The sequence below is a fragment of the Megascapheus bottae genome, chromosome 2, assembly GCF_031878675.1.
Source record: "Megascapheus bottae isolate mThoBot1 chromosome 2, mThoBot2.hap1, whole genome shotgun sequence".
Classification (NCBI taxonomy): Eukaryota; Metazoa; Chordata; class Mammalia; order Rodentia; family Geomyidae; genus Megascapheus; species Megascapheus bottae.
In genome coordinates, this window is record NC_143510.1 from 51,942,361 (window position 1) to 51,958,924 (window position 16,564).

The 16,564-nt window shown below is 37.7% G+C and overlaps 2 protein-coding genes across 2 annotated transcripts; both read left to right on the forward strand.

The window, feature by feature from the left end:
- The first annotated feature begins 2,881 nt into the window (after window positions 1-2,881).
- Window positions 2,882-3,838, forward strand: LOC150066978 (olfactory receptor 6C6-like). Its single transcript, XM_090356530.1, has one exon. The coding sequence runs from the start codon at window positions 2,882-2,884 to the stop codon at window positions 3,836-3,838; it is 957 nt and encodes a 318-aa protein (XP_090212656.1).
- A 7,516-nt stretch (window positions 3,839-11,354) lies between these two features.
- Window positions 11,355-16,303, forward strand: LOC150066979 (olfactory receptor 6C6-like). Its single transcript, XM_090353509.1, has 2 exons — window positions 11,355-12,262; window positions 16,213-16,303. Exons 1-2 carry the CDS (start codon window positions 11,364-11,366, stop codon window positions 16,301-16,303), a joined length of 990 nt encoding a protein of 329 aa, XP_090209635.1. The 5' UTR covers window positions 11,355-11,363.
- Window positions 16,304-16,564: the final 261 nt, after the last annotated feature.

Genomic DNA, 16,564 nt, shown 5'->3' on the forward strand with positions numbered 1-16,564 from the left:
AGTAGACTTTATGCAGAGTGCAAATAATGAAATTCTTTAAAAAGATGGAATCAAAGCCCAACAAAATGAGTACCAAGAATTGGTTACTTGCCAGAGGATAGAGTAGGACCCAGAGAAGAGGGAGGGAAGAATGAATGGAGGAAGGAGGAATAATGTAGGCAAGACTTTATTGTATATACCACAGAACTAAGAAACATAAGGGAAGAAGTTGTTCAAAGGGAGGTAATGACGTTGAAGTGATGACACAGATCAAGATGATTGTACACATACGCTGCTTTGTTAAATGGCAAATAAAAATCAATATATACCTTAACATTAAGATAAAGGCATAAAGGGAGGATTAGAAGAAGTGGGTGAGAATGTTGAAAGGGTTAACAGTGATGTCAAGATGTACTGTATTCATAAACTGCTTTGATGAATGGCAACATATATAATTATATATATAATATATAATAAAAATAATTTCCCAATTGCTCTAAAAACTATAGTGTTTATTTTAATTCAGTAAATTCATTTTAAGTAAGTTATGCTAAACTCTAACCTTCAACAATAGGAAAAATTAGCCTTAATTATTACTTGTTGCAAAATACCTCCTTAGACTTCATTTATTGGAGAAATTTTAATTCTCCCAATTGGAACTAATCTAATAGCTGGTACACATGAGAGTAATTAAACCAAACTACCATCCATCCTCTCAAAGGGGCAAGGTAGCTGAAAGCAGACTTGAATGTCTCCATGAATTGGCATGGGGTGTTTCACAAGATACATTGTTTAGCAACTAAAAGAGAAATAAAGTATTTGTAGTTTGACACATTAAGTGGGGATCATAGGTCTAGAATCATATCTTCTCACTGGTTATGACTATACTTCTAAACCATGAGCCCTGCCATAGCCATTTCAAAAGTCTGGTGTGTGCTAGGCAAACATAGCAACCTTCAGTGACTTTTCAGGTAGAATAATTAAAATAAAGAAAGCATGGTGTGTGTGTGTGTGTGTGTGTGTGTGTGTGTGTGTGTGTGTGTGTGTGTGTGTGTGTGTCTGTCTGTCTGTCTGTCTGTCTGTCTGGGTATGCACGCATGCTGATCTACTTCTACAGAAAGTGTTTGTGCACCATATAAATTGGAAATCCCGTAGGAGATAGTGTTCTCCATCTCAGTTGCCCAGAGAATTCTTTGTTCTTGTTAAATAGTTTCCTGTCAAACACAGAGGCTTACATCCTCCGTTTAATCAAGAGAAGGGAAAGTTGTGTATTATACAAATGTCACATCCAGTGAGGTTTATAACGTTCCACAGAAGTGGCTGCAATAAACGAAGAAAAGACGGTAATAGATTTTGTAACAACATGAAGTCAATTTGTAAAAAATAATATCTCTCTGATAACACATAAACCACTTATATGTTTCAGGGTAGAATGAAGTATTTGGGAGAAGAATGGATCTTCGGATGCTCTCTCTTTACAAGGATGTTGAGTGAAGTACTGAAGTGCAGAAGATATTTCCAGATCTCTGAAGGCAGCTTACTAAAGACAGCTGTTCAACTATCCAAAGGTTAGTGATATTTAAAATGTCTTTTTTCATTTTGATTTATAGATAATAGAATATGATTACAAATAAGACACAATGATGATTCTAAATTGAAAATCTCTTCATTTTGTGAGATTAATAATTTCTATGAGAACAAACTAGACACCAATAGCTCTCACTTGTAACCCTACTTATTCAGTAGGCTGATATCTGAGGATTATGATTTTAAGGCAGCCCAAACATGAGAGGCCATTGAACTTCTATTTCCAACTAACAACCACTTAGCTAGACATGGCACTGTAGCTCAAGTGGTAAAGCAATAGCTTAGTTCCAAAAGAAAATGCCAGGGACTGTCTGTGCCCACGTCCTAAATTCCATCTTCAGGACTGATGCAAAAGAACAAAAATTGAGATGAAATGATAATTGCCTTAATTGATCCATAGTTAGATGATCACATATGAATTAAACTGTTTCCCTAAACTGAGTGCACTGTGCAAATTACATGCTATGTGTGATGCCTAAGGAAAAAAATGTTAAAAACCAATCATTTAAATATTATATGATCGTTCACTTAAACAAATGTTGCCACTAGATGATTTAACTAAAGAAGGCCATTTTATAATTGACATTTTTGCAATTACCTGAACTTAAGAAAATCATTTCTCAGTATTTCCATAGTTTTAGCAGAGATGATGTGATAGGAGAAACATATGTATGGCTTCCAACCAACTAATGTTGAGCCTAAATATCACTTTGTTCTGTGTAATTTTATATTACTTCACTACCTTTTCTCTTCATCATTTTTAATCAGAGAAGAGCCAAATACTCAGGCAAATAAACCTCTGCAAATTTCTCCAAATAACACTAGAAATAGCCCTCACTTTCAGTTATTTCATGGTTCATATGTTTATTTAATTCATAGTCTTTTTGGTCAAGAACAATTTAGGCTTATACATAAAAAATAAATCTATGACTGTCCTCAATGAAGATCCCCTGTTAGATGACTCCTAAAACAAAAAAAATATTACCTACCATTTCAACAACCTATTTGGATGTAGTAGCTGTAATGCTGAGTCAGAGATTAGCAATAATAAAATGGACAGCCTGCCTCTCAAATATTTACCTGTGTGACTTCTGTAAATTCAGTAGATAGACTCAAGGTTGGGCTAGTGGAGAATACCTGCATCCATAAGAATGCATAAACAGCATGTAAAATATGTCCCTTGGAAAAGGCTTGAGTGGATTTGCAAAAGTGTTATGCTTCTCAATATGTTATGCCCTGTGGCTACAATGGGAAAATTAGAGTTTATTATTTGTAATATCAGTTTTTCCCCTGTAGATTTAATAGAACAAAAGAAATGAGGAACAAATCAGAGGAGATTGTGTTCATTTTGCTGGGACTGACAGATGACCCTCAGCTACAAATTGTGGTTTTCCTGTTCCTCTTAGTCAATTACGTCCTGAGTCTGATGGGGAACTTTGTCATCATCCTGCTCACCCTGCTGGACCCCCGCCTCAAGACGCCCATGTACTTCTTCCTTCGCAATTTTGCCTTCTTCGAAATTTGTTTTACATCAGTAAGCATCCCCCGGTTGTTGACCAGCATTCTCACAGGAGACAAAACAATCTCCTACAATGGTTGTGCAACTCAATTTTTCTTTTATTTTCAACTAGGAGTTACAGAGTTTTACCTCCTGGCAGTCATGTCCTATGACCGCTACGTGGCCATCTGCAAACCCCTGCATTACCCCGTCATCATGAACACCAAGGTGTGCCACACACTTGTGTTCAGCTGCTGGCTAACTGGATACTTGTACAATGTTCCTGCTATCATCTTGGCACTCACGTTGGAGTTCTGTGCATCCAAAAACATTGATCACTTCTTATGTGACATTTCCCCAGTCTTGCAGATAGCGTGCAATGCACCCCATTTCTTTGAATTGATGGCTTTTTTATTATGTCTGTCCACACTTTTATTCACATTGTCCTTAGTGGTCCTCTCTTACTCATTCATCATCAGAACCATCCTCAAATTCCCTTCTGCCCAACAACGGAAAAAGGCCTTTTCCACCTGTTCCTCACACATGGTTGTTGTCTCTATTACTTATGGGAGTTGTATCTTTATGTATTTGAAAACTTCATCAAAAGATAGGGTGATGTTCACAAAAATGATAGCTGTGCTCTATACCTCTGTGGCCCCTTTATTGAACCCTTTCATTTACACTCTAAGAAACCAGCAGGTGAAAGAAGCTTTTAAATATTTGTTTCAAAGGTTTTGTTCTTTTCAAAACGAGTCACAATTCAGGCATAAATAACATGCTGCTGCAACATTAATGAGAAAATGGAGTTCAATCATGTTCTGAATGGAATAGATCATTACTTCTGTTCTATTCTACTTCTCACTTGGGTATGTCAAATTAGTTTTATGAATGGTTCTATGCAGTTCCTTCTGTCTTTGGAATACCTGGCTCAAACTGTGTTGGAATTAAGAGTATTAAAACTCACCTCTAACTGCAAATGAAGATAAAAGTATGCCTACACCTTTAACTACCTTATTCAGTTCTTTCAAATGATAGTTCCATGTCAAAACTCATTTACAAAACGAGACTATGAGTTAACAACACTCTTAAAACAGAAATACTAAATATTAAAACTTATTATTACTCCATTTAATAATAGTTGTATGTGGCAAATGCTTGCGTCAAGTGAACATGTGATGTCTGATATTTGCATTCATTGCTAATCATTTTACATTTGCTTCTATAGTTTGAATCGCTAAAATGGTCAGAGACAAACACAGATGGTCATTATAATGTGATGCAGTTTGGCTGTGATGGAAAGGAGGAAAGAAATCTGAACAATTTTCAAAAGGAAAGAAAACTACCCACAGGAACATCACTCGTGATAAACATTGAAAAATGAATGAGGAAAATTATACTCATGTATATTCTGATTTAGATTTTTAAAGGAAATTTCCTCCAGCAGCATTATAATAATTAGGATTGAATTCTATGTAAACATAACCAGTTATATTGCCTAAAAACCACAAAAGTACACCGGCTATGGATGAAATGGCTTATATTATTTTGCAGACTTTGAATGCCAGACATGAAGCAAAGTTGTTGATACATTTTCTTATATATCATTATATGGGAAATTTTAATATTTACTACAATGTATGAGCTGTAATTTCCTAGTCTACTGTGCTTTTATCTATTTTTACCAAATTAATAATCCATATAACATAAAAAGACACAATGCTTCAAACTAGTACTTTCGAAACATATGTACCCCTGTATAGTATGGAAAAACTTTCCAGTCATTCCATGTCCCCACCCCACCTCTTTCCTCCACTGAAGCAAAATATTTACTGATGTTTTATCAAACACAAGAGGTTATTGTTGATTTTTTGGAATTTCATTAAAAGTAGCCACACTAAAGAAATTAAGGAGAGACTACTCAGAAGGGGTAAGAATGGCAAAACAGGGCCAGGTCTACTGGTAGAGACCTAACATACATGAAGCCCTGGGTTTGATTCCTTGATACCACATATGCAGAAAAAGCAGGAAGTGATGCTTTGGCTCAAGTGGTAGAGTACTAGCCTTGAGGCAAGAGAGGCTCAGGGAGAGAACCCAGGCCCTGAGTTCAAGCCCAGGGCTGGCAGAAAAAAAAAGAATGACAAAGAAACATGATGAAATGCCCCCAAAGGACAAATGTAGTATATATACAAAATAGAATTCCATCTTCCATCAGAAAGAATGACATTGCCCTATTCAGGAGGAAATGGGAAGATTTGGGAAAAAAATATATAAAGTGAAACCAGATCCAAAGAAACATAGGTTGCATGGTTTCTCTCATTTTTAATCATGAGACTATGCTTATGAATCAACAGGTACATTCAATGGATAGTAAAAGACAAAGAATTATACTTTGACCTGATAAGTTAAACTGGACTCTACAGTCTCACTTTGAGACCAAAGGAGAAAAATTTTCCATATATTTTTATTGTAATTAATAGAAGGGTTACATTATACTCACCAGATAAAAGGTGCATTACTTCACAAATATTGATACCCTTCCTCATGTTTTGGTCCCCATTTCCCTCCCCCCACCACCACCCCCATCTTGTCTTTCCCCCCTCCCTATCTGATTTCAAATAAACAAATAAACATATATACAATATATGAGATAACAAGGTGAAATACTGTGACAATATAAGATAACCAAGAGACAGCAAAAGAGATGAGAGATAACAGTACATTAAGGACAACAATCACTCATTATATGGCTTTTCCTTCTATATCCTGGAGGTCCTTTCATTTAGCGTCATACTACATGGCTTTATCTAGGTTTTGCTCTATTGTAAATCTCTGCTAGGAGAGCCCAAGGTTTCTACTGATTATGACAAATGAGGGAAAGCATTGAGCCTAAGTTCCTTTCAGTCTGGCTTACTTCACTTAATATGATTTTTTCCTAAGTCTTTCCATTTCCTTAGAAATTGGATGATGTCATTCTTTCTGACAGCAGCATAGAATTCCATTGTATTTAAATACCATGTCTTGTTAATCCACGCATCACCTGAGGGACATCTGGTTTGGTTCCATATCTTTGCTATGGTAAATAGTGCTGCAATGAACATTGTTGTGCTAGTGGCTTTAGTATGCCCTAGTTTCTGGACGATTGGGTAAATGACAAGTAGTGGAATTGCTGGATCATAGGGGAGCTCTATGTTTAGTCTTTTGAGGAACTGCCATACTGCTTTCCATAGTGGTTGAACAAGTTTGCACTCCCACCAACAGTGTAGTAGTGATCCCTCCTGGCCACATCCCCTCCAGCATCTGTTGTTATTAGTTTTCTTGATCCTGGCCATTCTAACGGGAGTGAGTTGTTTTGATTTGCATTTCTTTTATGGCCAGTGATGTTGAGCATTTCTTCATATGTCTATAGGCTATTCTTTTTTCTTCTTCAGAGAAGACTCTCTTTAAGTCTTTGGCCCATCTTTTAATGGACGGTTGCTTCTTTGGAGATTAGTTTTGGAGTGATTCAATTTTTTGAGCTGTTGATGTATTTTAGATATGAGGCCTTTGTCTGTTATATGGTTAGTAAAGATCTTCTCCCACTCTGTATGCTTTCTAGTTAATTTGCTAGCTATGTCCTTTGCCATACAGAAACTCTGCAGTGTAATGCAGTCCCACATATCCATACTTTTTCTGATTTGTTGTGTTTCTTGGTCCTTATTAAGAAAATTTCCACTTATGCCAAGGAGACCTAGTGTATCTCCTGCTCCTTCTTGTAAAGTTTTCAGTGTGTCTGCTTTTACCTCCAGGTCTTTGATCCATTTGGAGTTAATCCTGGTGCAGGGTGAAAAGAAGGATCTAACTTGAGTTGTCTACAGGTGCTTAACCAGTTCTGCCAGCACTGCTTATTGCAGAAGCTATATTTCTTCCATTCTATTTTTTTGGGCTCCCTTATCAAAGATTAGGTGGCCATAGGTCTGTGGTTTAATATCTGGGTCCTCAGTTCTGTTCCATTGGTCTTCAGGCATGTTCTTTGGCCAGTACCAAGCTGTTTTGGTCACTATAGCTCTGTAATAGAGTCTAAAGTTTGGTATTGAAATTCCCAAAGGAGGAAATTCTTAGGGGAGTGTCGGCATCCCTCTTGGACGCCCACATAGTTGGGGTAAGATGGCGATGGAGCCCCGAATAATACAGACCCCGGAGACCATGACTCTTGGCGCAGGTCTGATTTTATTCCAAAGCGTGCTTGCTAAATACAGATCGAGCGGTCGCAGCCACATCATCAAGTTGGGACAACCGTCAGCCAATGGTGTCCTGAGAAACGCCCATTTGCTCCAGGTGAGTGGGGTCAGGTGCCCTCTAGCTCTTGCTTGCAGTCACGTACACACACTTGTGTACTGCCATTAAGGGCAGATAGTAAGCAGGTTATTCCCGCAGGGGAGTATCACAATGGTATGTGCATTTGGTCATATAAAATGATAGTTATCGAAATGAACTCCAATAAATGGAACTATGGGGCTCTCTTACTTTTCATGATTTGTTTTTCTGTTTTTCCCTTTTGTGTCTGTTTTTTTTTTAAATTTCTGTACCTTTTGTCTTGTATGCAAGTCTATCTGATATGGGAAGCGGGGGCAGGGGGGGGAGTACGAAAATGGTGAGACAAAAGGTGAATTAATTCAACAGTGTTACCCAACAAACACTACTTTTAAAAGGAACTAAACAACTGGTAGTGGAAGTGGCTTGGGATGGAATAAACTAGAAGAAAACAAAGGAGGAGGTTCAAAAAGAAATGTACTGCCAGGCTCCAGTGACTCAAGTCTGTAATCCTAGCTACTCAGGAGGCTGAAATCTGAGGACTGCAGTTCAAAGCTAGCTTTGGCACAAAAGTCCATGAGTCTCATCTCCAATTAACCACCAGAAAAACCAGAAGTGGCGATGTGGTTCAAGTCGTAGAGCACTACTGTTGAGATGAAGAGTTCAGCGATCTGCACCTAGACCTAGAGTTCAAGCCCCACCACTGACAAAAACAAAAACAAATAAAATAAAACACAAAATGTACTCATTACCTGACTTACATTTATGTAACTATAACTGTAAAATAAAAGTTCTTTCATAATTCTTCATGCTGGTAAACTGAAACAAAATTGTGAAGTTTCAAAATTCTAAGGCTAAAGGACCTCCAGGATATAGAAACAAAAGCCATATAATGCGTGATTGTTGTCCTTAATGTGCTATGTTATCACTCACCTCTTTTTCTGTCCCTTGGTTAGCTCATATTGTTACAGTATTTCACCTTGTTATCTGATATATTGTATATATGTGTTTTTGGTTATTTAAAATCGGATAGGGAAGGGGGGAAAACAAGATGAGGGGCATGGGTGGGGGAGAGAAATGGGGACCAAAACATGAGAAAGGGTATCAATGTCTGTGAATTAATGCACCTTCTATCTGGTGAATATAATGTAACCCTTCTATTAATTACAATAAAAATATATTGGAAAAATTCTAAGGCCTACAGGCTAGAACCCTTCTTTTTCTCCCCTAAGTTTGGGTAGTTATTTGTGCTCTGTGGCATTCCCTGGCTAATTGGTTCACTATGTACTAATTTCTATCTCCATTTTTCCTTGCTATTCTTACCTCTGTATGAGCATTTCTCTATTATATTTGATCTTAAAATATCTTTAGATTGACATAGAAATTGTAATGGTAGCACTTTGCATTCGAAAATACACTTCACATAATTTCTATCATTAGTAAAGGACATAATTATGGTACTTTCATCACACTGCTGAACAAATGGCTTGTTCTGAACTAAACTGCTTGTTTATTTCTGTAAAGGATACTTCAGTATCATGCACTCTCCAATCCCTTGGGAAATGATTCACTCAGGCTCAGATACCTAGAGAATTTGATGTTTCTATTAAATAATTTTCTATGGGACTTTACATCCTCCACTGTAGCAATAGGATATATATGTATATATATATATTTATATATTGTACTGCCCTTCACATTTGGCAGGGTTTACAGTGTTTCTTCACACCTGAGAATACGGTGAAGTATAACAAAGAGGGTAACTTCATAGACTTTTGTCACAGCATGAACTAATTTAGTCAGAAGTAGTGTTTCAAAGAAAATATTTAAATCCTCATATATTTGGATCATCTAGCTTTTTCTTTATAAGGATAAATGAAGTCTTGGAGTGGAAGTTTTTCCAAAGCTCTAGATACATAGCTGAGTTGATTTTTTTTTTTGCCAGTCCTGGGCTTGAGCTCAGGGCTTGAGCACTGTTCTTGGACTTTCTCAAGGCTAGCACTCTACCACTTGAGCCTCAGCACCACTTCCAGCTTTTTTTTGCTATGTATGTGGGGTACCGAGGAATCGAACCCAGGTCTTCGTGCATACTAGGCAAGCACTCTACCACTAGGCCAAACTCCCGGCCCCGAGTTGATTTTTTTTTTACTGGTTTTTATATTTTACAGACAGATAATACTGAAAGATAATAAGACAGGATAATGATTTTAAATTGAAAAGCCTTTTCATGCTTATGATATTCCTGATGCCCAATATTAGTTTTATTTTTACTAACACTCTGTGCTTTAGATAATGAAAAGAAATCTATTGTCCTCAATGCAGCAAATATATCCTTACACATTTCTCATCTCAAATGAAGTTAATTATTTTTAGTGTGATGATAAACCCCTAAGAATTTCCTTGGAGGACTTAACGATCTTTTCAGGAGAAATGTCTTATAATTTAAATTCTAGAAAACCTATAATTTACAATTTATGTAAAAAAAACTTGCCAAAGAAATTTTATGAACCAGTGTTATGTTAAAGGTATGATTTCTGCAAAGAGCCTCTTTTAATCTCAGCCTTTGTTCTAAATGTACGGTATGGTTTTCATTTTTAATCTCACTTTCTCATCTACTAGATTTAAAGCTTGAATGTAATGATGGTATATTCTTAACAGACTAGATATACAATAAGACTATCTTTTCTGAGTAATTTCCACTTTACCTCACATTTTGATATCAGTATTCTAATAGGGCTATATACACTATGCATGCTTACTCTCAAGTGTCTTCCTGCCATTCCTTGTTGAGTCAAAAAGTTATCAGGTACTTTCAAATGTTTTCACTCAGATTATGTGGACTAAAAATATTCTCATATTCTTAGTACTTAATTATCAAAGTTTATGTATTAGTCATAGGAGTATACACTAGTTGGAAAATTCTTTCTTTATTGCTTCTTACTTACAAGTTCATAAAATTATCTCCAATAATTGTAATCCTTTTTGTTTACTTAGATAGCTATTCTTTTCTAAAGAAAAGAAATACTCCAGAAATACTGTTTGCCCAAACTAACAAAATTATCTGTAAGACATGATTGTATGTGGCACGAGCACCACAAACATCACTTTTCTTGTACCTAAAATAGTAATGACTTACGCTATTTTTCTAGAGGTTTTCCTCATAAGGGGAGGATTAGAAGGAACCATGCCAGTGACACCATGTTTATCTCAACAGGTTCACTCCTCAGCCATCCTTAACAATTATATTTTCTTTTTCCTTTCCAATTATTTTCTAAGAACAACTTCAGTTACTATTACTGTTCTTACCCTAGGGAATACTCATTTAAGTAGCTTCAAGTCTTTTTTTATTTGCCATTTTTTCTTCTTCTTTTTTTTTTGCCTGTCCTGGGCTTGAGCTCAGGGCCTGAGCACTGTCCTTGGACTTTCTCAAGGCTAGAGCTCTACCACTTGAGCCTCAGCACCACTTCCGGCTTTTTGCTATGTATGTGGTACCAAGGAATCGAACCCGGATTTTCATGCATGCTAGGCAAGCACTTTAACCACTAGGCCAAACTCCCAGCCCCTCCATTTTTTCTTCTTAAAAGATTCCTGAAATTGGCAGTCATTATGACTACTGCAACTGATGCCATTCCGGTAACCATTCTACCACTCAACTGGCAATATACTTTAGAAATCAATTAAAGAAGCAAATTTAAAAATATTAAATACATAAAGAGCCTATATAGTGTGCAAAACATGTTATATACTAATGCAATCAAATACCTGGATTTCAAAAGACTAGCATGCTTCTATATTGCCAAGTAAGACTTAATTTTAGACTAGTGAAAAATCTTATAAATGTACTGATAGAGTGGAGGCTACATCCATTGTGATGAGCTCTAAGATGATTTGTGAAAACATTCCTGCTTGGTGAGTTTCTGAAAGTGGCACATTGTGGGTCACAAAGGGAAGAAATTTTTCTGAGTAAATACCTGTTTTTATTTTCTGCAGATTTGACAAAACAAAAGAAATGAAGAATAAATCACATGAGATAGTGTTCATCTTGCTGGGACTGACAGATGACCCACAGCTACAAATCGTGGTTTTCCTGTTCCTCTTGATCAATTACATCCTGAGTCTGATGGGGAACTTTGTCATCATCCTGCTCACCCTGCTGGACCCCCGCCTCAAGACACCCATGTACTTCTTCCTTCGCAATTTCTCCTTCTTAGAGATTTGTTTTACAACAATCTGCATCCCACGCTTCTTGACCAGCATTCTCACTGGAGACAAAAGAATTTCCTACTGTGGTTGTGCAGCTCAACTCTTCTTATTTTTTCTAGTAGGAGTTATCCAGTTTTACCTCCTGGCGGCCATGTCCTATGACCGCTACGTGGCCATCTGCAAACCCCTGCATTACCCCGTCATCATGAATGCCAGGGGGTGTCACCAGCTTGTGCTAGGTTCCTGGGGTATTGGCTTCATAAACATCATTCCACCTATCATCTTTGGAGTCCAACTGGATTTCTGTGGGTCCACAAAGATTGATCACTTTTTCTGTGATGCCTCTCCTGTCCTGCAGCTGTCTTGCACAGATACACAGTTGTTAGAACTGTTGGCTTTTGGTTTTTGTTTGACGACACTTTTCATTACTTTGTTTTTTGTGATTCTCTCTTACACATTCATCATCAGAACCATTCTCAAATTCCCTTCTGCCCAACAAAGGAAAAAGGCCTTTTCCACCTGTTCTTCACATATGGTTGTTGTCTCTATTACTTATGGGAGTTGTATCTTTATCTATATAAAAACTAAAGCAAAGGAAAGGGTGACTTTCACAAAAGGCGTAGCTCTGCTATATATCTCTGTGGCCCCTTTACTGAATCCATTTATTTACACTCTAAGAAACCAACAGGTAAAAGAAGCTTTTAAGTATGTGCTTCAAAAGGTTTGTTCTTTTCAAAACAGTGAGTCAAATTTTAGATCTGCTGCAACATAAGCACACAATCCTATCTATAATTGATAGGATTGATTCAAGATGGCAGACCAGAGACAGGGCAATGAGAAATACAAAACTCCAACTTGAAAATCCAGCTCCACTGTTGATGCCAAAGGAAGTCATATATTGTCAGAGCCTAGCACCAATTAAGAAACATCAAACTCATGATTCCGATAGAGGAGAAAATTCGACATAACAGCAAGTCCGCAAAACCAGGCCCCATCCCAGCCTGCCAGGCCATAGACCATAGGTGTATGCAGATTGTACCTTGATGTGGTCATTTGCTCAGTGAAGAGCCCCACTCAGAACAAAACCATATTCTGCTTTGGAAAACCTGGCAAATGGAGCAGCCATCAGATAGATGCATATTCTCAACCATGACTCTGCTCAATAGTGATCATTGCCCAACTCAGATTTCCGCTTGCAGCAGTCTACCTATAAAGCACCACCACAGTGCAATAGAGACACAACTTCAAAGGTGAAACCAAGGAGGAAGGTTGTGCAAACACCAAACACCAAGAATCATGAGCTCCTCCATCCCCCAGGGTGCCACAGAGAAGAGCTGGGGAGGAACTCAACCTCCAACTCAGAAGCAAGCCCGGGGCATAGGAAGGTTGGCAGAGGGACCAAAAACTAGGGACAAAATTCTGAGCTCATAACCCAGAACCTACATAGATCTTAGCCTGCACCAGCAATGCGAGGATTTAAATTCCTTCACATGGCGTCAAGAATTTGCACTTGGGGGAGTTTGAATCAGGAAACAGAGTTTGGTAATGGGCACTCAGAGAAGACATTAGTCCCAGCTCATACTAGGCAAGAGAGGATTGAGCCTCTTACCAACACTGGGCATGCTTGAACCAAGGACAAAGGACAAAGCCTGGCGCTCCCATTCAGAGCCCACATCAGTCATAGCCCAGACTCTTGCATGAGGACTTAAGGCCCTACAGGTCTGGGATGAAACTGCCAGCCAAGCCCACCCCAGGGTGGGGGGATGGAGCAGTCCTACACATAGCCTGTCCATCTGTGCATCCATGAAAGAGACCTGAGGGCCACCCACAGCACAAGGAGGATAGCACCCACCCACACTTGACCTTTTACCCCTGAGCAGGTGAGCCTCCAAAAGCACTAGAATGGGGAATATCTGCATCCAACTGGATTCAAAAGCCTGTGTGTGCACTCCTAACCTGAGAAGGCACTACCCACAGCGCTGAGGATTGCACTCAGATCAGACCTCCTCTAAAGCCAGCCCGGGCATCCTTACCTGGAATACCCTCATTCATAGGGCCAGGGGTCTGTACCTCACCAACCCCCAAAGCCCATCTGTGCTTTACCTTGTGAGCTCCCTCACTCACAGAATGGGGGATCTAGTCCATCTGGCACAGAAAGGCTGCCTAAATATCCCAGCGCCAGATGCCAATGACAACCCACAGCACTGAAGTTCATACCTCACTGGCACACAAGGCTTGTGTATGTCTCTGTACCATCACACACACTATGTCCGAAGTCAGCACCCAGCTGCACACAGTTGAGGAACATGTAGTCGTGAAATAAAAAAATATAATGTCAATTACTAAAAAGAGCAATGATTAAAATAAAGGCATGAGACTCAAAGGAACTGAGGCTCAATGGTTTCCCTCATTCGTCATAATCAGTAGAAACCTTGGGCTCTACTAGCAGAGATCTGCAATAGAGCAAAATCTTGATACATAAGGCCATATAATGTGAAGCTAATTGAAAGGACCTCCAGGATATTGAAACAAAAGCCATATAATGAATGATTGTTGTCCTTAATGTACTATGTTGTCTCTCATCTCCTTTGCTGTCCCTTGGTTATCTCATATTGGTATAGTATCTCACTTTGTTATCTGATATATTGAATTTATTTGTATTTGGATATTTGAAATTTGATAGGGAAAGGGGGAAATCCAAGATGGGTGGGGGGTGTGGGGGGGAGGGAAATGGGTACCAAGATATGTGAAAGGGTATCAATGTATGTGAATTAATGCACCTTCTATCTGGCAAATATCATGTAACCCTTTTACTAATTACAATAAAAAAATAAAAATAAATAAATAAAATAAAGGCATGTCTGTGTTTGTATGCTCCCTAGGAATTTCAGTTGAAATGTTAGAAGTAGCACTATCTGTACCAGTGCATTCGCTCAGTAACCAATGTGTCTGAATATATATCTCCAAGAGAAGCACCAGAATTTTTTTCATATATTTTTTATTGTAATTAATAGAAGGGTTACATGATATTTGCCAGATAGATGAGCACCAGAATTTTTAATAGAAAGTGTGATTCTGTGCCTGGGACAGGACAAAATACAAGCTGAGAAAAGCATTTTGTTTTGACCAGAAAAATAAAGAAAATGCAAAAAGACCATCAAAATCAGGATGAGACTGATTCCAAAGCAATTCAGAATCCAACCAGAAAGTGCCACTAGTGGTGGTAATCATTTTCTAAATAGCATTCGAAATAGAATGAAGGGTCTTTGGGGAAAAATGATTCTAGGTCTTAGAGGAAGTAAATATCAGAATGAATCATGAGTATACTATAATGATAGAAATATTACTCAACAGAAAACAAGATGGTAGTTGCAAAATCACACAGACTCAATGTGAAAGAAACTAGTTGTGGACAACAATGAACAAAGGAGCAAGAATATTTTCTTATTATCTAAAGTATATACCAAATATCCATTAGTCACTTTGACAAAAAACATGTGAAATTATTGCAGCATAAGGATAGTAATTATAATTACAAAAGTGTACTGGATATTTTGTGCCGTCATCCTTTACTCCAGAAAATGAAGATAGATTTCCTCCTCAAGTGCTGATGAGATTTAGTAAATTAATTCTAAAGCAGAGAAACTTGGAAAGCATACTCTTAACCAAGAGAGAAAAGCTAACATCACTGATAACTCGTGTTGACATCACATAATCCAGAGTAGCCAGGAGCAGAACAGCTCTTCATCTCTAGTCTTCACAAAAACTTCAACCATCATTTGGCTACAAGAAAGTATTAAATAAAATATGAAGTCATCTTATGAAATACTTCACAGAACAGTTCTGAAGGAATATCAATATCAAATTTCAACTCCATTACAAAACTGTAGCAAAAAAAAAATAGCTTGGTAGTGGCACAAGAATAGGCATGAAGAGGACCAGAAGTTTGGTCTAGTGGTAGAGTGTTTGGCTAGCATGCATGAAGACACGGATTTGATTCCTTGGTACTGCATACATGGCTCAGGTGGTAGGGTTCTAGCTTTGAGAAAGCCCAAGGACAGTGCCCAGGCTCTGAGTTCAAGCCCTAGGACTGACAAAATAAAAATAATAAGCATGAAAACAATAGGATAGGATAGATAACCCAGAAAAGAACCCACCGACCTACTAGTCACCTAATATTTGATAAGGGAGCCAATGGATGTTTAAACACATTTCAACAATCAGATGGGCGTGATATATTTGCTAACTTCATAATCTGCATTCTAATGCTTCATAGAATTGCTTTATCTCTGTAGTATAATTTTGAGATAGATATTATGAAACTTTTAGTGTTGCTCTCTTGACTCAATTTTGTTATGGCTATTTGGGTTTTTCTGTGCTTTCATATACTTTTGGAACATCTAGAGAACAAGTAATCCAATCAGAAAATGAGCAAATGTCGTATGAAACCCATTATTCTGCATCAGTAATACATACTAGTGAAAGTAAATACGCAAGTGTAAATCCAATGTTTTAAAATATGCAATGGCAATTACAATGCGATCTAGATTATTAAATGTCCTGTTAATATATAAAATACAGAGTGAATATGTAAATTTCAGTATCCCATTAGACTATTGAGAAACAGGAATCCTAATATATTTAAAACATGATAGAACACTCACAAGAAAAAAATTAGCTAACAAAAACCATTTTGATTCACTATTTCCAACTTTAGGAACATATTCAAAAGTCTTAGGATTGTGAACTTCAAAATTATGAAATTTATGCTTTGTATGGATACATTATAATGATAAGTACTTATGATTATATTCACTGGTAGGCTGCTTTTAATTATGAAAACTGGAAAGAATAGGTGAGCTAACATATGAGAGTGATTGGATAAATTGTATTATCTTCAAAAGAGGACTAGCTGGGCACAATGGCTCACAGCTGGAATCCTAGCTACTCAGGAGGCTGAAATCTGAGGATCAAGGTTCAAAGCCATCCTAAGCACTAAAGTCCATG

Coding starts and splice junctions, on each gene's coding strand:
- LOC150066979 (XM_090353509.1), top strand. CDS start 11,364: ATGAAGAATAAATCACATGAGATAGTGTTCATCTTGCTGGGACTGACA. Junction 12,263..16,212: donor CAGGTAAAAGAAGCTTTTAA/GTATGTGCTTCA, acceptor AAAACATGATAG/AACACTCACAAGAAAAAAAT.
- LOC150066978 (XM_090356530.1), top strand. CDS start 2,882: ATGAGGAACAAATCAGAGGAGATTGTGTTCATTTTGCTGGGACTGACA.